The sequence below is a fragment of the Myotis myotis genome, unplaced genomic scaffold, assembly GCF_014108235.1.
Source record: "Myotis myotis isolate mMyoMyo1 unplaced genomic scaffold, mMyoMyo1.p scaffold_m19_p_35, whole genome shotgun sequence".
Taxonomy (NCBI): Eukaryota; Metazoa; Chordata; class Mammalia; order Chiroptera; family Vespertilionidae; genus Myotis; species Myotis myotis.
In genome coordinates this window covers 481,316-504,343 of record NW_023416341.1, presented here as the reverse complement: position 1 = coordinate 504,343, position 23,028 = coordinate 481,316, and the positions used below count along the sequence as shown (strand labels likewise).

At 55.1% G+C, this 23,028-nt stretch overlaps 3 protein-coding genes and 2 pseudogenes across 3 annotated transcripts; 3 read left to right on the top strand and 2 right to left on the bottom strand.

Moving 5' to 3' along the window:
- Positions 1-2,775: 2,775 nt before the first annotated feature.
- METRN (meteorin, glial cell differentiation regulator) lies at positions 2,776-6,345 on the top strand. Its single transcript, XM_036303018.1, is given in 9 exon segments — positions 2,776-2,953; positions 3,481-3,727; positions 3,932-3,963; positions 3,966-4,008; positions 4,010-4,074; positions 4,077-4,298; positions 5,191-5,250; positions 5,345-5,464; positions 5,467-6,345. Coding segments are annotated over 9 exon segments (1,158 nt in total). The 3' UTR covers positions 5,658-6,345.
- Positions 6,346-11,173: 4,828 nt separating this feature from the next.
- On the bottom strand, positions 11,174-14,437 carry LOC118652855 (annotated as a pseudogene).
- Positions 14,438-15,645: 1,208 nt separating this feature from the next.
- Positions 15,646-15,744, top strand: LOC118652947 (annotated as a pseudogene).
- Positions 15,745-17,353: 1,609 nt separating this feature from the next.
- Positions 17,354-19,106, top strand: ANTKMT (adenine nucleotide translocase lysine methyltransferase). The gene is made up of 5 exons (XM_036303119.1): positions 17,354-17,622; positions 18,133-18,237; positions 18,319-18,459; positions 18,670-18,720; positions 18,846-19,106. Exons 1-5 carry the CDS (start codon positions 17,461-17,463, stop codon positions 19,098-19,100), a joined length of 714 nt encoding a protein of 237 aa, XP_036159012.1. The 5' UTR covers positions 17,354-17,460; the 3' UTR covers positions 19,101-19,106.
- Positions 19,107-19,186: 80 nt separating this feature from the next.
- CCDC78 (coiled-coil domain containing 78) lies at positions 19,187-22,826 on the bottom strand. The gene is made up of 12 exons (XM_036303120.1): positions 22,767-22,826; positions 22,443-22,562; positions 22,270-22,356; positions 21,885-22,043; positions 21,544-21,611; positions 21,360-21,438; positions 20,744-21,255; positions 20,543-20,681; positions 20,315-20,358; positions 19,608-19,674; positions 19,426-19,526; positions 19,187-19,326 (listed from the first exon to the last, which is right to left on the bottom strand). The coding sequence occupies exons 1-12, from the start codon at positions 22,824-22,826 to the stop codon at positions 19,218-19,220; spliced, it is 1,545 nt and encodes a 514-aa protein (XP_036159013.1). The 3' UTR covers positions 19,187-19,217.
- Positions 22,827-23,028: the final 202 nt, after the last annotated feature.

The window sequence follows — 23,028 nt, the reverse complement described above, 5'->3', positions numbered from 1 at the left end:
TTGTCAAAGGGAGGAAAATATCCCAGCTACAGGAAACTTGCCCCATGTCCCAGGGTGCAGGCTCACCATAGGTGGCAAGGCCAGATTCTGCTTGGGCTGGGGGTGGGGGAGTGGGGTGCAGGTGAAGGGGAGCCAGAGGTTGTACAGGCTGCCTGGAAGAGTTAGCAGATATGACCCTCTCACTGACGGGGTCTCTGGGAGGGCTGGTCACTTCGGCACCCTGGGGCTCCCTAGGTCAGGCTGGCCAGGGGTGATCCAGGCCTGTGTTCATGGCACCATCAGAGCACATCACTGGGTGACCCAGTTTCTGGAGAGTTCCTGGCACCCCCTGGCCCCAGCTGTGGAAACTGTACCTGCTGTCCCTGGCCCCCAGGCCCAGGAGTGCAGGTGGTCCTGGCTTCAGGGGTCTGGGTGACCATAGTCTTAGCTGGTGACATGGGTGGGGCTGGCCTCTGCTCTGCCCACATCTCTCCCTCTTCCCTGCTTTCGCTGAAGTGGGAGTCCAGGAGGGAGGTCTTGGGCTAGTGGAAGGCTTGACCTCTCTCTCTGGGCTTCCTCACCGTTTCCACAGGGGCTCTGTTCGCTGTCCCCAAACTCCTCTAGCCCAACGGTCGCCAACCGGTGGTCCGTGGGGTCCGAAAGGTTGGCGACGCTGCTCTAGCCGATGGGCTTGGGGCTGGCCCTGCCTGCCTCCCACCGGCCACCTTCCTGGTTCCTGGCCTTCGGGCCCTTACCCTCTGTTCCCCGAACTTGGGGTACTCTTCTCTGGCTTTTGCGTTGCTCCCCCAGGCCCCTATCCAGGCCAGATCCTGCCTCGTTCCTTGCCTGTGTCCTCAGCACTGCAGGCTTCCTCCCCTGCTGGAGGCCAGTGTCACCTGTCCCAGGCACTGTTCAGGGAAGGGCTGACACTGCTCTTTGTCCCAGCATCAGCTCCAGCCACTTAGCAAGACCTAGGTTTTATGTGGGGATGGAGAGAGTCCTTTTTGAAGGGTCAGGGCACCGAGGGTCTGGAACTGGGAGATGCAAAGGAGCTCCCAAACTGAGCACAGACGTCAGGGGATTTGCCTGAGGTTTGGGATATCATTCATTCATTCATTCATTCATTCATTCATTCACTCATTCACTCATTGGCACACACACTCATTCTCCAGATATGTACTGGGCACGTGCAGTGAGTCTGGTCCTGCACACACAGCAATCAAGGCCACACATGGCCTTCTGGGCTCCCGGTCCCATAGGCAGCAGAACTCCCATGGCTAACACCACCAAAGTGAGGACAGGTGGCTCCTGTCTGAGTCTTCTGTGGGCTACTTCATCACCTGGCCCCTCAACGAAGAGCTGGGGGAGAAGGGGAAGCCGGGGGAGGGACATACAGCTCATGGGTAGGCATGTGCCCCTTCTGGAACAGGTTAGCTGTCCCCCTCCCGCCCTTGCACCCACAGATACTGACCCATTATGGGGGGAGAGGGGATTGAGGTGGGGAGCCAGAGGCCCTAGGTTGGCTGAGGGTGCGTCTGAGGCTGTTTCTTCATACTGCCACTGGAGGGCGCCTGGAGCCCACTCTGCCTCCGAGGCCAGGGGGACAGGCCAATCCCCCAGTGACTAGCCAGCCGTAAGTGGACCTACCGCCTTGGCCAGGGCAGCCCTAGAAGCTAATCTAGTGCTCTCTCCCTTCCATCTGCAGCACCTCTTTTGCCTTATAGTGTCCAGCCCCAGGCCTTGACTACCCTTTTATATTTGTAATTGGGTAAAACACACATAACATAAAACTTAACCATCTTAACCGTTTTTAGGTGTACAGTTCAGTAGTGTTCAAGTACCATCACCACCGTCCATCTCCAGGATGTTTCATCTTTCCGGACTAAAACTCTGTCCCCGTCAAGCAGTTACGTACTAACTCCCCATCCATATCGTGGTGCATGTCATAATTTTCTTCCTTTTTGAGGCTAAATCAAATTCTACTGTATGGACGGACCACGTTTTGTTTATCTGTTCATCCATTGATGGACACTTGTGTTGTGTGTGGCGAGCCGGCACGGCCATGGCGTACTCAGCCCCACATGGGCACCTTATGTGCCGCGCCAGCTCAGCCGGGTTGGGTGAGCCTGAGAGGGGGCGGTGAAGGGTTGAGAAAAAACAGACAAGAGAAGAAAGCTGGGCCTGGGTGGGACGCTGTTCCCTCTGATGGAGAGCTAGCGACAGCGCCACGGACTACAAGCCGTGTCTTTATTTTATAGCCAGATTCCTCGAGACAAAGTAAGGGCATGGTCAAGATGTTACAACAGTCTCGTGGGTTTCGAGCCTACTCAGTGACATGCACCTGAGCTCTATCAAGCCCAATCACTCAGGCACGTGGGGCCACATGTTCGGACCATAGGTTCAAGCTTACAACCATAGCTGTTGGCTATAATTGTGCTGGGAGGGCTTTGCCTTCCAAGCTGGGACTTGCATGTGGCCATGAGAGGACTGTGCCCTCTCATTAGTCCGAGGCTTGAACCTGTCCAAACACTGTAGCCGCTCTCCACAGTTGTGTCCACCTATTGGCTATTGTGTAGCTGGTGGTTCTCATCCCACCAGCTGAGCCCTGTAGGCGTCTGGCCCTTCTTTGGCCTGGGAGAGCCCTGGGACCAGGGAAAAGGGCAGTGGTCTGTTCATTTTGGTAGCTGCTCGAACCCCTCCCCTTCCCCTTGGGCCATTTGCCCTCATCTGTCAGGCCCAGGGGTAGCAGGAGGGCTGGGGTTTGGGGACAGTGGGGGTGGAGAGCTCACACCACAGATGGCAGAGTCTATGCTGGTTCCCAAAGACCCCGCTAAAGCTCTCAGTGACCCCAAGAGATCCGGCATGAGTTTTGAGTTCTGGCCTTGTGGCTACGGCCTCTCTGAGCGGACCCTGAAGGTTTCCAGGGCTTTTGAAGGCCCGGTCCACTTGGGCCCCACATTAGGGTCTTTGCCAGGTCTGGAATCTCTCCAGTCCCCATTGGCCAGCAACTCCCCAGACCCTCCCCTCAGGGGAAATCCTGGCTGTGGGATCTCTGTGCCCCGCCCCACTCCTCTGGGTTCATTTTAAGAGAGGGCCCCATTTCACGGTCCCATGTCAGGACCTCCTGGGCCTGATTCTGTGACTCAGGCCTGCCCCTCGCCTCCTGCAACAGGTGCCAGCAGCCCAGGCACCTGGCCACACCTCCCTTGGGTATCTGTCGCCTCCTGGGGTCGGTTGGGTCCAGATTGGGGCGGGATGGGGGCTGAGAGCCCAGGTCCCAGTCTTGGAAAGGGCCACCGTGATGAGACGACCCCGCCCCGCCCCCCTTCCAGTGGGTATCAAACCCACCCCCACCCTGGCCAAGGGCTCAGAGGACAGCAGGCTAACCGGGATGGCGTGCACAAGGCCGAGGGCGGGGCACCTCGAGGGGGAGACTCAGAGCAAGCAGAGCTAGGAGCCCCCTTCTCCGAGGTCCCTGGATTGTCGTCCCCGCTCCTGCAGCCGCCGCTGATTGGCGGAAAGTTCCGGGGCCGCTGCGATTGGCCGCGCCCAGCCCGCCTCCTGCAGCTCTGCCGCCCCGCACGGCCCTCGCGGCCAGCGGCACGGGCTGCGCGCGGCCGGGGCCGGGGTTCCGGCGGCGCCCGCCGCTCTGTCCGGCGTCATGCCGCCCCCTGCGCTGCTCTGCGCGCTCTGAGGCCGCGGCCGCCCGCGCCGGCTTCTCGGAGGACCGCTGCCGCTGGAGGGGCAGGTACTGCCCGCGTGGTCAGCCCTGGGGCTGCGCTGGTCTCTGGAGGGGCCTGCGGGGTGGCACGGCCCGCCCTGTGGGTTTGGGGCGGGGGCCCTCCCTTCGGAGTGCAGCGGCCTCAGTTTCCTTCCCGCGCGCACGCAGCGGTGTGGCTGCGCTGGGCGCGGGCGCAGGCCGCTCGGCTCAGTCCCGAGCCTCTGTCCCCAGCGGCCTGACTCGGGAGCCCGGCGGCGCGGGGCAGCGGACCTGGCCTGTGCGGAGGGCGGGATCGAGTGGCTCTACCCCGGGCGGCGCGGACCCCGGCGCGCGGCCCCGCATCGCCTGCCTGCAGCCCGGGGGGCCCTGCTCGGGCTGCAGGTCTTCGCGGGCGGCGCCCTGGAGCTGCTGCGGACCCAGGGCCCGGCCCGGTCCGGGGCGGTGCGTGCGCTGGGGTCCTCGCGAGCGCGGGGCCCTATCTTCCTGCAGGCCACCCCGCACCGCGACATCAGCCGCCGCGTGGCCTCCTTCCGCTTCGAGCTGCGCGAGGACTGGCGTCCAGAGCTGCCTCCGCAGGCCCACACTCTGGGCGCGGATGGTGAGTGACGGTCTGGGTGGGAGTCAGTGAAATCGCGCCCTACCCGGGCCATGTGGGAAGTGCCTGTCGTCCCCACCACACAGGGAGGAACGGTCAGCGGGAGGAAGGGCAGTGACTCACTTGGGGAAAGAGCCGGCAGGTGCAGAATAGGAGGAAGGGGAGGCCAGTCTCGGCAACCCAGGTCCCTAGCCCCTAAGGGGTTGGGGTTGATGGTCGGGCGGGGGATCAAAACCTCAGGCCAAAGCTTTCCAGGACACTCTGGCCCTGTGGCAACCTCCCTCCCCTCCCCCATCCCAATATAACAGAAGTCCAGTGTGAGCCTGTCACCATGGAGATGCCCCACCCCCCTGCAGGGCAGCAGACCCAGCTCTTTGCTCTCCTGGAGCTTAGAGCCTGACCCCATAGGGGGTGGAGTGTCTCTGTTCTGCCTCCTGGCTCCGTGCCCACCATATCCTACTGTTGCCCCCTATCCCCCCACCATTCAGGCTGGTGACTGGGCCCTGGACACAGCTCTGGGAGCCCATAGGGGTTACTGTATATGCAAGATCCGGGAGCCAGAGCATGCATCAGGACACTGAGCTTCAGGTGGGGTGTGCTAGGCACAACCCTCAGGCCCGTGTCTTTGCACGTGTGTGGGTGCATGCATGAGCCTGCAAGCATCACCCCGAATGCAGGGGGTCTTCAGGGTTGGGGGTCTTTAGGGTTTCTACACATGTGCTCCCTGGGACCCCAACTGCCTCATGGCCCTGAGCCTCCATTCGCACCCCACTGCACTGTGGTGTCTGGTCATTTGCTGTCGCCCTCCTGCCTCTGGTTGGTGGGAGGAGGCCTTGGGGGGGGGGGCGGTCCAGAAGAGGGCAGGACCTACACTGACCGTCTTCCCTGCATGCAGGTGCCTGCAGGGCCTGTAATGACACCGAGCTCCTCCTGGCCTTGTGCACTGGCGACTTTGGTGAGAGGCCCTGCCACTCCAATGGGGCAGAGGGGGAAGCCGGGGGCCTCCCCTCCCCTCTATGCGAGCCACTGGCCAGTGTGTCTCCCTGCAGTGATCCAGGGGACCCTCCACAGGATTGCCCACCACACAGAGCTGCAGTCTCTTGTCACTGTGGCAGCTGTCCGTGTCCTCCGCCAGGCACTGCCGCTGTTCCAGGTGGGGGGCTCTGGGGGCCCGGGCCGGCCTCCATTCGCACCCCACTGCGCTGTGGTGTCCGCCCTGGCCCTGGCACTTTCCTCTTCGTGGGCTGGAGCCATTTTGGTGAGGCCTGGCTTGGCTGTGCACCCCGCTTCCAGGAATTCAGCCATGCCTACGCAGCTGCCCGTACCAACCACCTCTGCCCCTTTGGGGTGGCGCCAGACTGAGGGGTGTGGGAGGAGGGCTCTGGAGAGAGGCCACGAGGAGGGTGGTGGGGAGGGGCAGGTCTCCAAAGGGCGTCACAGTACCAGCTGCTTCTGCGGGAGTGGCAATGACCAGTAAGAATACTGACTTCAGTAGTCAATGCAGGTCGCGTGTCTGGTACCTGAGCCCAGCCTCCTTTACGCTGCGGGAGGCTGAGGGCAGTGGCGTCTTGTCTGAGGCCACCCAGCTAGTGAGTGGGGCAGTGGTCCATGCCCGTGCCCATGCCCTGGAGAGGGGGTGCTGCTGCGTGGGGTGCATGGACTCCCCGCCCACATGAGCTTCGGCTCTGCTGCTCCTGCCCCCACTGTCAGGTGCTCCCAAGGCTCAGAGCGGGAGCGGAAAAGGGGACCTCACTCCCAAGGTCTGAGGCAGGTTGCGTCCCTTGGGGCAGGAAGGTCAACAGCACTCCCAGCCTGGGAGGAAGGGGGCTGCATTTGACTGGGTGCCTACTTCTCTCTGTGGCTCCCTGGGAGCCCAGCAGTCCCTGGCTCCCTCCTGCTCTCCGGCCCCTGCAACTGGCTGAGCAGCTTGAGGTGGTGTAGAGCCCATGGGATCCCTTGTGGGGTCCTGCTTGTTGCTGTTCCTCTAAGGAGCATTTCCCACCACTGGCCCCATTTTTAAAAATAAAGTTATTTTATTTGTTGACTTGTTCACAGATGTGATATTCACATGCTCTTTTTTTAAACCAATTTTTTGTTTTTAAAAATATTTTTATTGATTTCAGAGAGGAAGGAAGAGGGAGAGAGAGATAGAAACATCAATGATGAGAGAGAATCATTGATCGGCTACCTCTTGCATGCCCCCACTGGGGATTGAGCCCGAAACCTGGGCATGTGCCCTTGACTGGAATCGAACCTGGGACCCTTCAGTCCACAGGCGGATGAGCCAAACCGGTCAGGGTTGGCCCCATTGTTGCCCCTGCCTCCCTCCCGCTTCAGCCACATAAAGGGTCAGAGATTTTTGGACAAAGCTGGCAGCCCTGAGGCTGACGTTCGGGGGCTGAAGCCCGGAGTGCGGGGGCTTCTGACCCCTGAGTGAGCTCACTCCTCACTCTGCTCACCTCAGCCCCATAATTCCCAGGAAAGAAAAACTGAAGTCTGGGGAGATGCCTGGGCCGAACCCTAGAAATACCTTCCCATCCTCACCTGCCTTCGCTGCCGGGGAAGAAGCCAGGGGTGCAGGGGGAGAGCCAGGGGTCCTGCCTGGTTTCAGACAGGAACTGAGTCTGGGAGAAGGACAAGGCTGTGTCCATACACAGGACCCCTTTCTCCAGATTCAGGGGGCACCGAGCTTTCCATGGAGTGCTGCCTGGAAGCTGTGTATGCATGGAAGGGGGGTTGTCCTTTTACTCTCTGTGGGGCTGATGGGAGGGGAGTACAGCCCCCCTGGAAGGCAGGCCTCATGGGCTTCCTCCCACCTCTGCCCTTCCTCCCCTCCTGAGCTCCTTACCATCCTCACCTCCCCAGGCTCACGGCTTTAAATGCCACCAATGTGCCGATGACCCCTGCATTTTGGTCTCCAGCCTGGACCTCTCTCATGGACTACAGACCTAGCATCCTACAGTCTCCCCCCCACCCCCCAACCAGAGAGTATCTTAGCAAAGACCAGAGGAGGAAGAAGTGAGGGACCCTGACCGGCCTCCTCCCTGTCTTGGGCAGGCCCCAAGAAGGGCTCCCCCACAAGGCTGAGCTGCACCCTTACCCTTGGGCCTGCCCTGCTCTTGGGCCAGCTCCCCACAGCTTCTCAGAAGGAGGCCCTGGCCACATCCACTGGTGACTGGACTGCCTCTGACCACCTGTCCACAATAATGGGCAGCTGCTCTGAGTGAGCCCTAGGTGGACACTGGCAGCTACCCCCCGCCCCAAGCCTTGCCTGAGCCTCTATGCACCACCCTCTTTCATAGGTGCACAAAGGGCAGGAGTGGGTGTGGCTAGCAGGGCCACTGGAGCCCTGGAAGTTTTTTTTAAATATATTTTTAGCCGAAACCGGTTTGGCTCAGTGGATAGAGCGTCGGCCTGCGGACTGAAGGGTCCCAGGTTCGATTCTGGTCAAGGACATGTACCTGGGTTGTGGGCACATCCCCAATAGGAGATGTGCAGGAGGCAGCTGATCAATGTTTCTCTCTCATCGATGTTACTAACTCTCTATCTCTCTCCTTTCATCTCTGTAAAAAGTCAATAAAATATATTAAAAAAAAAATAATATTTTTATTGATTTCAGAGAGGAAGGGAGAGAGAAATAGAAACATCAATGATGAGAGAAAATCATTGATTGGCTGTCTCCTGCACACCCCTCACTAGGGATCAAGCCTGCAACCTAGGCATGTGCCCTGACCGGGAAGCAAACCCTGACCTCCTGGTTTATAGGTCAATGCTCAACTACTGAGCCACACCAGGCAGGCTGGAGCCCTGGAAGTCTTGGGCCAGGGGCTTTGCTTGTCCTGGGGGAAGTGGCCGAGGGGAACCAGTGTGGTGAGCCTGTGGGCTGGCACTATGGAAGCTGGCCTTTGGGGCACCTGTGAAGTACTTCAGGGTGTGTGCATTCACATGGAGACACACACACACACACACACACACACACACACACACACACACACGGCTGCCCAGTTGCCCAGAGGCGGAGGAGCGGAGTGTCAGATGTGAACTAGAGAGAGTTGGGTATGGATGCTGGGGAAGCCAATTAGATGCCTTACATTTAGTCAACAAACTTTCTTTTTTCTTTTTTTCCCCCAGTGATTTATTTATTTATTTAAAATATATTTTATTGATTTTTTACAGAGAGGAAGGGAGAGGGATAGAGAGTTAGAAACATCAATGAGAGAGAAACATTGATCAGCTGCCTCCTGCACACCCCCTACTGGGGATGTGCCCGCAACCAAGGTACATGCCCTTGACTGGAATCGAACCTGGGACCCTTGAGTCCGCAGGCCGACACTCTATCCACTGAGCCAAACCAGTTAGGGCCAGTGATTTATTTATTTATTTTAAATATATTTTTATTGATTTCAGAGAGGAAGGGGAGAGAGAGAGATAGAAACATCAATGATGAGAAAGAATCATTGATAGGCTGCCTCCTGCCCGCCCCCTATGGGGGATGGAGCTCACAACCCTGGCGTGTGCCCTTGACTGGAATGGAACCCGGGACCCTTCAGTCCTCAGACCAACACTCTATTCACTGAGCAAAACCAGCTAGGGCCATTCAGTGATTTTTTTAGTTTAAGTTCTGTCTTTCATGTTTCAACCTCTATCAGTTTGACATTTATCTAAACCAAACTGACTTATTCTCTAGTGCTTTCTAAGTAACAAGTCTGATCAAAGCAGGCCATTCCATATTCTCCTAAATTTAAACATTGAGTAGAAAAATTTCCTTAAAAGGAGAGTGCATATATCCCAACACATATGCATGGATACTTGCTAACATAATTACAAGCAGTTAATTTCCAAACTGGGATTTTGCTGGGGTCCAACCCCAGCAGGTCCAGGGGTCCCCAAAGGTGTGGACGGAGTCGGCGAAGAAGGAACGACACAGAGGCAGCGTTCAGTTGATCAGCAGCCTAGCCAGGATCTCTAGCCAGGTTCTGGTCAGGATCTCCAGTCAGGTTCTGTGTTCATGTTCTCTTGCTAGGTTCTCCTGCTAGGTTCTCCAGCCAGGTTCTGTAGCCATGTTCCCTCGCTAGGTTCTGTCTCTAGGTTCTGTGGCCAGTTTCTGTCCAGGATCTTTTGCCATGTTCTCTCCAGCGAAGTTCTTCTGTCTCTAGGTTCTGTGTAGGTTCTGTGTCTAGGTTCTCTGTCCTGTTGTCTTGTTACATCTGTATTTATACCAGTTGATTCCAATCCTATCAATCTCTGTTCCAAAGGTTAGGGCATTCTTATCTCCATTCCAGGGAGTAAAGATTATGTAGCTTAAGCATGATTGTTCGTAGTCAAAGTGATTAATTACCCACCTGGCACTTAGTTAAGGGGTTTTATTCCCTCCCTAACTTCACGGGAAAATCCCTACCTGGGGAAACAACCTCTCTCAGAGAGCTGACCTTCGTTAAACACATAGTGGCAGTTACTTCTCTCCCCTCCTGTCTCTGTTACCCCTCTCCCCTCCTGTCTCTGTTACCTCTCTCCCCTCCCGTCTCTGTTACCCCTCTCCCCTCCTGTCTGTTACCTCTCTCCCCTCCTGTGTCTGTTACCTCTCTCCCCTCCTGTCTCTGTTACCTCTCTCCCCTCCCGTCTCTGTCACCTCTCTCCCCTCCTGTCTCTGTTACCTGTCTCCCCTCCTGTCTCTGTTACCTGTCTCCCCTCCTGTCTCTGTTACCTCTCTCCTCTCCTGTCTCTGTTACCTCTCTCCCCTCCTGTCTCTGTTACCTGTCTCCCCTCCTGTCTCTGTTACCTGTCTCCCCTCCTGTCTCTGTTACCTCTCTCCTCTCCTGTGTCTGTTACCTCTCTCCCCTCCCGTCTCTGTCACCTCTCTCCCCTCCTGTCTCTGTTACCTGTCTCCCCTCCTGTCTCTGTTACCTCTCTCCCCTCCTGTCTCTGTTACCTCTCTCCCCTCCTGTCTCTGTTACCTGTCTCCCCTCCTGTCTCTGTTACCTGTCTCCCCTCCTGTCTCTGTTACCTCTCTCCTCTCCTGTCTCTGTTACCTCTCTCCCCTCCTGTCTCTGTTACCTCTCTCCCCTCCTGACTCCGTTACCACTATCCCTCCTGTCTCTGTTACCTCTCTCCCTTCCTGTCTCTGTCACCACTATCCATCCTGTTTCTGTTACCTGTCTCCCCTCTGTCTTGGGAAGTTTTTCTCTGGGTGGAACTAACTGTTATCACCCTTTTTGAGGCAGCAAAGGCCTTGTTCTGGACATAGCACTCACTCTCCCCATTCCATAATGGGTGCAGTTCCTATAAGCACACTTACTTCTAGACCTTCTACGCACAGGAAAGAAAACCGAGAGTTGAGGAGTTTTTGCCATTTGGATTTTGATCTCTTTGTGAAATAAGTGCAGACAAACCAGGTGAGAGTTACCTCTTCATACTGCAAAGAAAATTACTTTTAAAACATTGGTAGCACAAATTAATTCCCACTTACTTTGTTCTTTCATCATTGTCCAAAATTGATCTGTGAAAAAAAGAGAGAGAGAGAGACTCATGAACATGGACAACAGTGTGGGGATTGTGAGGTGGAGGTGGGAGAGAGGGGGGAAGGTGGAGGTGGAATAGGGCAAACAGGGGATAAATGGTGATGGAAGAAATATAACAAAATACACGTGGGAAACAATATACAGATGATGTACTGTACAATTGTATGCCTGAAACCTACATAATTTTCTTAACCAATGTCACCTCAATAAAGTAAATACAAATAAAAAAGAAAAAGAATTAAAAAACACACACAAAAAAACACACACATAGTGCCAAGAAGGTGAGCAAACATATTAAGAACAGTATGCCATATATGCCAGGTCCCTTGAAACAGCAAGGATGGACTGGCTCCCGGCAGGATTTAAGAATCTGGAAATCTGAATTTCCAATGCAAATTCTTACGGTAAGGATTACAGGGCTAGTTATTTCTTTTTTTTTAACTTATGTTCATCAGTATATAAGAAAGTTTTGGCAAAGTACTAGTTGTGCCATTGCCAGGGTACATGGATACAACGGCGCCTTTTGGTGCCAGCCCTTTAGTAATGAAGACACCTTTTCCAGCGGAAACCAATGAGCTAGTTGCTTGGGCAACACTGAAACCCAATGTCATAAAGAATTTCTTCTGGTTTAAAGATATTTTGCTGATGATGTCTGTGTTCAAGCACGTTCACCCTTGGATGTTGAACTGACAGCAGGTCTTGATATTTCAATTAACGGGTTCTGGAAGCACAGTCAAGATACCAAACTGGGGATTGAAATCATTTAAGAATAGGGTCTGGAAAACATGCAGTAATGTTCCTAGGACATCTTCATTTGAGATAACTTTGTCTTTAAATTCCTCTGGAACATACCAGAGGGTCCGGGGGTTGTGATTTATGTTCACATGACCCAAGGTATGAAGCGGTACCTGTAACTGTGCCACCACTGCCACTGCCGCAGGCCCCGAACCAGGACGAGGGCTTGCCAGGCAGGGGTGGAGCCTAGTCAACAAGCTTTCTCTGAGTGCCTCCTGGGGCTGTAGGCACGGGATAATGCAAGAAAAGAGACAAGTGCTGTGGAAGACTTCCCCAGCCGGGAGCCTAGGGCACACCCTTCCTTTCTGGGGAGGGCACAGTGACAGCCCCTAGGAGACAGGATTCTCTGAGCAGGTAGAGCTGGCCCTCCTGGCCAGGGCTCAGGTCTTCCGAGCAGGGCATATCTGTTTCCTGCCACACAGGGACTGCCAGCTGTGGGAGGGAGCCGAGAACGTACCCCTGCAACTGCTCCTTGGCTTGGCTGGCTTTTGGGGTGTTCTGATCAACAGAGCCCCCATCAGTCTCCCTGAGACAGTTGTATAGGGCCTGGCTGTGACCCAGTAATCCAGGCCTAGACATTGCCCACCCGCAGTGAGCCCCTTTCCCAGTGTCAACCTTAAAAACAAAATAGCTATTTTACCAGCCAAAAACTAGTTTATTTGGGAATGGCAGAGGAACTGCAATTTGGGGCTTGCAAACTATGGTGAATCACAGGCAAGTCTGGAGAACAAAGGCGAATGTTATTGTATAGAGAAAAAGGAAGTTGAGAGAGGTGGTTATAAGCAAAAGTCCATTGGAGTAGAGCAGGCGTAGAGGGTGGTGGTGGCTTCTCATTGGCTGGGCTGTTGCTGGGTAAGGAGAAATTTTCCTCCTGCTGGAGTGACAACGTAGGCTTCCTTGTGTGAGTCTGCAAGGTGCAGTGAACGCAGGAGAGCTCCCCCTGCAAGGTCTCCTGACTCCCGTTTTATAAGGCTTCCTTCATTCTTTCCTACGTTTTCCCCTTTGATCAGGATCTTTCTCTGAAAGCACCACTGACCAATAATCAGTTTTCTACATTAGGTAGTTTTGTCCCTCTGAGTCAGGAAGCACCTTTCCTGATTGCCATGTTCCATGTAGGAGGGAAAGTGCATAGAGATTGGAAATGGTTAACAAGGAAGGGCCTTCCCATGGAAAGTCTGTCCTATCAGTGTTAGAAGCATTGCAGAGCATCTCAAAGCAACGAGCCGGCATCATTTAGGGTTAGGGCACCATTTCCACAGAATCTTGACAGATAACAGGTACAAAGTTTGAAAATTATACAAACAGCCCTGGCCGGTGTTCTCAGTGGTTAGAGCATCACCCTGTGCACCAAAAGGTCACAGGTTTGATTTCCAGTCAGGGCACATACCCAGGTTGCGGGTTCGATCCCCAGTCGGCGTATGTTCATGAAGAACCAATTGATTGATGTTTCCCTCTCCCGCTCTCCATAGAATCAATGAAAAACACATCCTCGGGCCGAAACCGGTTTGGCTCAGTGGATATAGCGTCGACCTGTGGACTGAAGGGTCCCAGGTTCAATTCCGGTCAAGGGCATGTGCTTGGGTTGCGGGCACATCCCCAGTGGGAGATGTGCAGGAGGCGGCTGATCGATGTTTCTCTCCCATCGATGTTTCTAACTCTCTATCTCTCTCTCCCTTCCTCTCTGTAAAAAATCAATAAAATATATTTAAAAAAAAAAACAACAAAAAACAAACAAACAAAAAAACACATCCTCGGGTGAGGATTTAAAAAAAAGAAAAGAAAATTATACCAAAAAAAAAAAAAAAAGAGCAGAATATACTCCACTTTGTATAATGGTCCTAAATCAGGAGCTCAGACCTGAGGTAACCAGCTAAATAGGTCAAAGGAACATGGAGAATCAGGTGAAATTTGCTGTAACCAGTGGACTCGTTCCCTCAATTTTGAGTAATTGGGTTTCTACTTATCCAGAAGAATTTATCCATGCGCAGCAGATGGTGTGTGCTATTGCAAACTAAAACATGGTTCTTTTCTTGTTTTTAAATCCTCATCTGAGGATATTTTTCCATTGCTTTTCAGAGAGAGTGGAAGGGGAGAGAGAGAGAGAGAGAGAAATATCTATGTGAGAGAGACATCAATTGGTTGCCTCTCGAACAAGCCCCAACTGGGGGCGAGCAAACCCACAACCCAGGTATGTGCCCTTAACTGGAAATTGAACCTGAGTCCCTTTGGTGTGTGTACCAGTGCTCTGGCCATTGAGCCACACTGGCCAGGGCAAACATAGTTCTTTTCTTTTTATTAAAAAATATTTTTATTGATTTCAGAGAGCAAGGGAGAGGGATAGAGAGATAGAAACATCAATGATGAGAGGGAATCATTGATTGGCTGCCTCCTGCACACCCCCATGGGATTGAGCCCACAACCTGGGCATGTGCCCTTAGTCGGAATCGAACCTGGGACCCTTCAGTCCACAGGCCAACGCTCTATATCCTGAGCCAAACTGGCTAGGGCCAAACATGGTCAATTTCAATGGACACAACAGACTTTTGGAATATTGAAATGTACCTCTTTTATTAGCTGTAGATCAAAAGAGGTAGAGGCTACGTGAATCAGGCACCCTATGACTATTTCAAAGGTTGAGAGTTAATTAGTTCTAAAGGGGGTGGATCTGAGATTTAGAAGGACCAATGGCAACGCTTTCAGCCAAGGTATTTGGAGGGTTTGCACAAATTTTGCCAATTGAGTTTTGATAATACCGTTGGCTTGTTCAACTAGTCCTGAGTACAGAGGATGACAAGTGAAAATGCTATAGAACTGGCCAAATAGCACCATCTAGCCGTAATATTTGACCAGTAAAACTGGTTCTCCAGTCACTGTGGAGCTCAAGAGGAGTTTCCCAGGTAGGGATGATTTCCTCCCCCCCCCCCCCAATAGGATTAGGCAATGAACAGACATGTAGCTTGTCAATGTGGAAAGGCTTTGACTCAAGGGGAAAACACATATTATTACCAAGACATACTTGTATCTATGAGATGGGGGGGTGGGGCACATACCCAGGTTTCGGGTTAGATGAATGAAGTCCATTTGCCACACCTTGAATGATCTGTTAGGCAATTTAAAATGTTTGTGCGTGGTGTGGACAGTTTCTTTTGGATTATTTTTTGGGCAGGTGGGGCAAGAAAAGTAGATGCTTTTTGTGGCCTTATTAACATTTCCACACCAGTATTGGTTCATGACGGTTATAATTTTATCAGTGACCAACAATTCAACGCGTGCACAGTAATGGGAATTTAGAATTTCTGGCTGGAGTGGATTGTTATTTGGCTCAAGCCAGAGTTCTCTCTTTTCATCAAACCAATAATTATTAGAGTTCTAGTATTGTTTTTCCTTTAATGGGGCCAATTTTAGAGCATTCCTAGTCAGTTTTTCTACATTATCATTTGGGGAGCCTCCCTTTGTACCATGACAGGCTTGGCTATTGGTTCCTTTGAGAGCAGCGTTGGTGGTGGAAATATATGAGTGAGGTTGTATGCTTTAGCCTCCAGGGAGTCAAGCTGGGAATGTCCAAGCGTCTTAATAGCCAAGGTGGCGGGTAGGAGTATGGCATCTAATAGTTTTTGGTCTTAAGAGCCATACTTAGTTGTATCCCCATTAGAGGTAAGGAAACCTTGTGGTCACAAACTACCCCAAAGGCATAGCAACTATTGATATAAATGTTTGGTTTTGCCTTTGGCCAGAGCACAAACTAGAGTAAGTGTGTAATTCAGTAAGCTGGGCTGAGGTAGCCAGAGGCAAAGTGCTGCCTTGATGACTTCAAAAGTAGCTATAATAGCATACCCCGTGTGGCTCAGTGGCTTGAGCATCAACCCATGCACCAAGAGGTCACTGGTTCGATTCCAGGTCAGGGTGCATGCCCAGGTTGCAGTCTCCATCCCCAGTAGGGGGTGTGTAGGAGGCAGTTGATGGATGTTTCTATCTCTCCATTCCTCTTCCTTTCTCTAAAATCAATAAAAACATATTTTTAAAAAATAGCATACCCAGTGCTCGCTTCGGCAGCACATAGACCAAAACTGGAACGAAACAGGGATTAGCCCCTGCACAAGGATGGCATGCAAATTCGTGAAAAAAAATCATAAAAAATAGGATGCCCAGTCCAATATTTACCACTTATATAAGAACAATCAGCTTGAGCCAGTTGTTTGGAGTATCTGGTACACTGAAAGGTCATGGGTTCAATTCCCAGGCAGGGCACATCGCTAGGTTGTGGGTTCCAGTCCCCAGTTGGGGTGTGTATAAGGGGCAACCAATCTATGTTTCTCCCTCACATCCATGTTTCTCTTTCCTTTCCTCTCTCTCTAAAAGCAATGAACATACCCTCAGGTGAGGATTGAAAAATAAAAGAAAAAATTATTTAAATAAGAACAAGGAACTTCCTGTAAATTATGGGGAGTCAAAAGGTGACCTGTCAGCATCAAGCAGCCCTGAGGGGTTTTGTCAATGAAGACGGGATGGTAGCCAGGTCAATTTCATAGGTGAGACAACTGCAGGAAAGTTTTTTTGTGTGTGTGAAGCCCAAATTTATTTCTATTTAAAAATGCTCAAGAGACTTCCAAAAGGACCAAAGGCCCAAAAGCCCAAAGGCGTCCAGTTTTAATTTCTGATCATACTGACTTGGTGTCCTTCCATTTCTCCTTTTGTGAGGCATCGATTTGATCCTTGTTAATGAGACACCTTGGCACTTCTAGTTGGATCATGGCGACATCTTGTGACTCCCAGTATCTGTCATAATAGCCATCAGGTTATCAACGATGAAAAATGTAAGACCAGAAATAATCACGAGACGTCTGCAGATATTACTTGAATATCCTTTCTGATTATTCTTTGCAGCCAGGCACAGTGATCAATTTGAGTAGGGGAGATCATGATGAGTGTCACCTGCAGAGACTGGTATTACATGCAGCTCTTTCACAAAGAAACCAGCAAACACCTTTCCAGATGAAACAGCCTGGCAGGAAAGTACCAAGTGCGATGAGAATGCAGGACTTCAACTGCTTGGGTACAAGATGACGGGGCGGCGGGAGGGAATCCCGTGAGGATTTCTTCAGTGTATTTAACGAAAAGGACAGTGGCTCTGAGGCAAGAGGACTTACCCTTGTGCCACCCGGTCTAGCTGCTGGCTGTGGAGTCCCATGTGGTGATGGCCAGCTCCATGCTGCAGGGCAGCAATTTTCAACCCTTTTCACTCATGACACAAATTAATTACTAAAGTTCTGGGACACACCAAAAAGTATATTTTTTTGACGATCTGACAAAAAAGAGGTATAATTTTGATTCATTCACAACAGATGGCTTATTGTTGGGTTGGTTTGTCATTTTTTAAAATGCATTTTTATTGATTTCAGAGAGAGGGAGAGATAGAAATATCAATGATGGGAGAGAATCATTGATCCGCTGCCTCCTGCACGCTCCCCCACCCTCCCTCGGGGATGGAGCCCGCAACCTGGGCATGTGCCCTGACTGGGAATCAAAGCTCCACTCTCAACAACAGGCTGGGCTGGTTTGCATTTTTAAAATCTGACAGTTAAGGGAAAAGAGGTCAAGGTCCCTGACTACATAGGTACTGCATGTTTCCAAAATTCCTGCGGCACACCAGTTGAAAACCGCTGCTTTAGGGTGAGCGCCAGGGAGGGACCCTGGTCCCTGGCAGAGCAGAACGCGAAGGGACAAGTCGCGCGTTCCGTCGGCCCCTTCCGGCGTCGCAACGGCCTCCGCCCCGCCACTTCCGGCTCGGTCTCGGGCCGGTGCGATGGTCTCAGACCTGCGAAGGACACCTGTGAGCAGCGTGTTTCGCAGCCATGGAGCAGGACGACCCGGCCGAGGCGCTGACGGAGCTGCGCGAGCGCAAGCCCAGCCGCTTGGAGCTGCTGCAGGTGGCGGCGGGCTCGGGCCTGGCCGCCTACGCCGTGTGGGCGCTGCTCCTGCAGCCGGGCTTCCGCCGGGTGCCTCTGCGGCTGCAGGTGAGGGGCGAGGCCTACGAGGGACGCGGCTCTGGCCGATGGGCGTGGCCATGGATGGGGCGGGGCCTACGAGGGACGCGGCTCTGGCCGATGGGCGGGGTCATGGCTGGGGCGGGGCCTACGAGGGACACGGCTCTGGCCGATGGGCGGGGTCATGGCTGGGGCGGGGCCTACGAGGGACGCGGCTCTGGCAGATGGGCGGGGTCACGGCTGGGGCGGGGCCTACGAGGGACGCGGCTCCGGCCGGTGAGCGGGGCCAGGGCTGGGGGCGGGGCCTGCATTGAGGTGCTGAGTCCGGTTGTGGTGAGCGGAGTGGGTGCTGCCTAGGGGCCAGCCAGGCTGTGGGTTGGGACCTGTGTCAGGTAGGGCAGGGCAGCTCATGCGAAGAAAGGAGCCCAGGAGGCAGGCTCCGCCCGCCACCGGTATGATTCCGATTAGGGGACCAGGCGTGTGAAGAGCCCGAGTGGCTAATGGACTCCAGCCCTCCCAGCCACATGTCTCCTTGCCCAGGTGCCCTATGTTGGTGCGAGTGTGCGGCAGGTGGAGCACGTGTTGTCGCTGCTGCGAGGCCGTTCTGGAAAGCTGGTGGACCTGGGCTCTGGCGATGGCAGGATTGTAAGCCGTGGGGGGCGGGGCGGGGGCCACGCTCCCTGCTCTCTCCCAACCTGCGGGTTCTGACGCTGTTGGTGCGCACAGGTGCTGGCTGCCCACAGATGCGGTCTCCGCCCCGCTGTGGGCTATGAGCTGAACCCGTGGCTGGTGGGGCTGGCAAGGCTGCATGCCTGGAGGGCAGGCTGTGCCGGCAGTGTCTGCTACCACCGTGAGGATCTCTGGAAGGTAACCTGGGGAGTCTTGGACTCCTTCAGACCCCACACCTGATCTCCACGCTTCAGTTCTGGCGTGGCTACCTTGCTGACAGCCCCAGGTGTCCCTGCCTCCTGGGCAAGCTGGGGCTTGCACTCAGAAGCTGAGGTAACCCCATGCCCACTAGACCGCTTCCAGGGCTGGAATTCCATTCGTTACTGGGGTGACCTCCTCTTCCCACAGGTGAGCCTGAGGGACTGCCACAACGTGTGTGTGTTCCTGGCCCCCAGCGTGGTAGGTGTAGGGTTTGGTAGCCCCAGGGAAGGCCCAGGCCACCAGTGTATGTGCTGGGCCTGGAGGAGCTGGGAGGGGGTACTTGTGTTCTGCCCTGCCCACCCCACTCCTGCTCTCTCCCACAGCTCCCACTGCTGGAGGGAAAGCTACAGGCAGAACTACCTGAGGGGGCCCGCGTGGTGTCGGGACGCTTCCCCCTCCCCACCTGGCACCCTGTGGCTGTGGTGGGTGAGGGCCTGGACCGTGTCTGGGCCTATGACGTCCACGGTGGTGGGCCAGGTGGGCAGGCTGCCCCAGCACCCAGTTCTGCCTTGGTCCCTAGGACCCCTGACCCTCAGGCTGCTGACCATTGCATTGTGGATCCAATAAAGACTCAGTAGGCTCCACCTGACTCTTGTTGTGTGGAGGGTTGGGTTCAGTGGCTTCCCAAGCTGGGGCTGTGGGGAGGGTTCCCTGCTGGCCGGGAAGAGGTGTGCTCTGAGTTTATCTGATACTGGTTATCGGCTGCGGGTTGGGCGCTGAGGCTTGGTTGGAGGTACGGCCTTCACTTTCTGTGTGTCTCCTGGACCCACCAGCTTCCTCAGCCTCAGGATCTCCTGCTTGTACCTGCTCAGAGGGACCAGCCTTAGTAATCTGCCAGGCCGTGGACAAGCCCTGCCTCTAGTGTTTGAGATCCACATCCATCCCACTTTTCCGAAAGCTCACCTGCCTAAGTGCTGGTCCACATACTCCTGAAGCTCAGAAAGTTGGGCCTCAGCCATCGTGGCTCTGACTAGCAGCTCTGCCCGCTCACGTTCCAGCTTTGCCTGACATTGGAGGGGCATAAGGCATGAGCCAGAACAGAGTATGAGGACGGAATCCCTGGCCACACCTTGCCCCCTCACTACCTGGGTGCTATGATAGAAGTCCCGGAGTTTCTGGTGGATCTGGGCCCAGGATTCAGCTTCCAGGCTCCTGTGAGAGAAGAAGGGGGAGTGGACATGAGGGCAGGTGTTGGCCCAGGAGCTGACCAGTGGCACTGCTCAAGTCGGGGCACCTAAATACTTGAGGTGCCTGCTGGGGGCAAGTTCAGGACAGCAAGGACCCACCCTGCCACTATGGGAGCCATCTGTGCATGGGGGCAGGGCAGCCCAGGTCAAGAGGGCCCCAGGCCAGCTTGGGAAGCGTCCCCAGTGTCTGTAAGGGTGCTAGGGGGCCTCCCCCTGTGCTGGGGGTTTGTTTCCCAAAACCGTGTGAGGTGGGCCTGCGTTACCCCTGTTCATTGCACTGTTGGAAGCATGGCACCCAGAGGAAAGGCTGTGAAGGGCACCAGGTAACCTGCTCCTGCCCTGTCCCTTGGCTCAACTGAAACACCTTTCCCTGGGCTCTCCCTCACCCGCCCTTGAGGACAGCCCTTCTCCCGTCAGGGCCCCCTTCACCCGGGGACTTGGCTTTTCTGTAATTATTAGTGTCTCCCATACAGACAGACCTGAGGGAGGGCACAGACCCACCACTTTCACTGCTGCAACCAGAACCCCACCCAGCAGTTAAGACTCGTTAGAATAAGTGAGTACCCCCTTGCAGGTCCCCCCGACACCCACACCAGGGCACTCACTGTGGCTCTGATGTGCTCCCCTGGGAGGCTTCGTCAGGTCTCTTCTGTGGGAAAAAGGGCAGTGCGCTGAGCCCTCTGTGATAAGCTGGTGATAGGGATTCTCAGCTGAACGAGGCGGGCTGCTCAGAGGCCCCAGGGCTCAGGGGCCCTGCTGAGCTGGGATGGGCTGCAGGGTGAGTTCTGGGCTCGGTGCCCCAAGGCCAGTGTGGGGCAGCAGTGATGGGTCACCTGGACTTGGAGCTTCTGGAGCTGTGTGACCAGGCGCAGAGGCAGTGGCTCCAGGTTTGAGGTGACTTCATCAGAGGTGGCCTTGGGTTTCCCAGGTGCTCCTTTGGGGTCCGCCAGCACCTGCTGTACACTAAACCACCTGGGGGTCATGTAGAGCCACCCCACCCCAGATGCCCATCTCAGGGGAAGGGAAGGGCCTACCTGTGGGCACCTAACAGTTCCTCATGTCTTTGGCTCAGGTCTGCCAGGCGCTTACGGTAGACTCGAGCAGCTCGGGCCAGCTGTTGCTCACGGCTGTGGTGTGCTGCTCGGATGTCCTCCAGAGTGGTCTCCAGGAATGTCCGGAGGGCTACACCTGTAGGTGCCTGGCTTGTGCCATCTGCGTATTCCTGGGGGAGATGGGGTGGGGCCTGAGCTTGGTAGGACCCACACCCTTCCCCACTGCTCCTGTGTGGAGCAGGTTCTGCAGTGCAGTAGGTGAGGCCCAGAGGGTCCCTGAAACAGTTCAGCAAACCCAGGCCAGGCTTGGGCTCCCCAGGACCCGGGGGCCTCTCACCCACAACAGTGCCACCCTGCCCAGTGCTCACCACCAGGGCTCGGGAGTAGCGCTGCAGCCGGATGGTGTACTCCTCATTCATCTTCTTGAGTTGCAATTGCAACCTGGCATTCTCAGCCTCAGCCTCGCGGAGCTGGCCCTGGCAGGTGGACAACACCTGGGGACGGAGGCAGCCTTGAACCTATGCTCCTTGAGGTGGTCCTCTACTAAGCTTATAGGACCCCGTCCCCCAGATCTCAAATGGGTATAACTGGGCCTCACCACAGCTTGTGCAGCCAGTCGCTGCCCGGCTGTCCTGGCCTCCTCGTGGGCTCCCTGCAGCTGCTGGCCCAGGGCTGCCCTGCAGACATGGGTGTGAGGCTCAGTGAGGCCCAGGATAGGGGACTCTCTCTGCCCCTTTAGAGCAGCTGCTGCGTGCCCTGTGCCAGGTAAGGCAGCCACTCACACGCGCATCTCCAGTGCTTGCTGGCGGGCCCCGTGCTGCTCCAGCGTCCACTTCATTTCTCCCTGTAGCTGTGGGGTACATAGAGCTGGTTGGATGAGACCCCAAGCTCTGGCTCCCCTGCACTGCCCCACCCCAACCCTGGGCTGGGAGAAATGTGGGCAGGCGCCGGGCAAGATGACTGCACACTCATGCCATTTCCCAGCTTCTGCAGTTCGTTCTCAGGCGCCTGGAAGTCCTTGGGCTGTGCCTGTGCAGGAGAGTGGGTCCCAGCCTCACTGCACCCCTGCTGCACTCCTTACTTGGCTCCCACCCAGTCAGGCCTTCCATGTGCTCATGGTGACCTGAAGAATGCGATGGTTGCAGTGTTCCTGATCCCTGGCCTTTTGCTCAAGCTCCTGTGCAAATGCCTGGAGGTGCCCTGGATCAGTCTTTGCTGGGGCTGCGTGATCTCCATGCAGCTCCAGCTCCAGCTCCAGCACCCGGTTCTCCAGCCGCAGGACCTGTGGGGTGACCAGGGTGAGCAGGTGCGCCTGCCTGCTGGGCCAGATGAACATCCATCTGGGCACACGTGGACACAGCGCGTGCGGGACATTCAGGGATCAGATACTCTGAGAACCCTGTCACCCGTCACGAGGGGCACACCTGCAACCCCCCATAGCACTGGTCCTAGGTACGCATCCCGCCAAGGACTTGGGCTGGCATCTGTGGGCACACATCAGCGCCCACCTCACTCTTCAGCTCAAAGATTTCAGTCTCATGCTGCTCCCGCAGACGATGGGTTGTGATCTGCAGGTCGACCAGCTCCTTGGAGATCTGTGGGTGGCCGGAGTGAGAGGTGGTACCTGTGGGATCCTGTGGGCACCCCCCTCCTGCTAGCTCCTCAGGGCCCCTATACTCACTTGCAGCCGTTGCTCCTCACTCAGCTCTAGATCTGAGGGAAGCTCTGTCTTAAGACCGGTGACCCAGGCTGGGGCGTCCCTAGGGACTCCTGGCAGCGAATCCTCAGTCAGTGGTAGAACCTGGGGAGGAACCGCCACCCATCCCACAGGTGGGTCTCAGGCCGAGGCTGTGGCCCCCACACACCCACATCTACCCCCACATACCCAGCCTAGCTGATGGGAAAGCCAGGCCCATGCCAAGGATCAGGCCCAGGACATGTTCCTGAGGGGTCAGGGAGGACCCCAACCCCAAGGTAGAAGCAGCAGCATCCTGGGAGGACTCACGTTCTTAATGGCCTGAGATGGGGCCCCTGGCCTGGGGCCTGCGGCTGCCGCTCGCTCCATAGGCAAAAGGAACTCTGGCTGCTCCGAGCCCAGTGCAGCTTCGTTTACTGGCCTGCTGTTGCGACACTAGGGCTTGTGTTGCTAAGGTCTCTGTTGGTCCGCAGAGTCTCCCGCCTCCCCGCCCCCTCCTTCTCCCACGAAAGGGCACACAGAGCAGTTCAGTGGTTGGGGAGGTGGGGGGAACTCGGCTCCTTCATATATT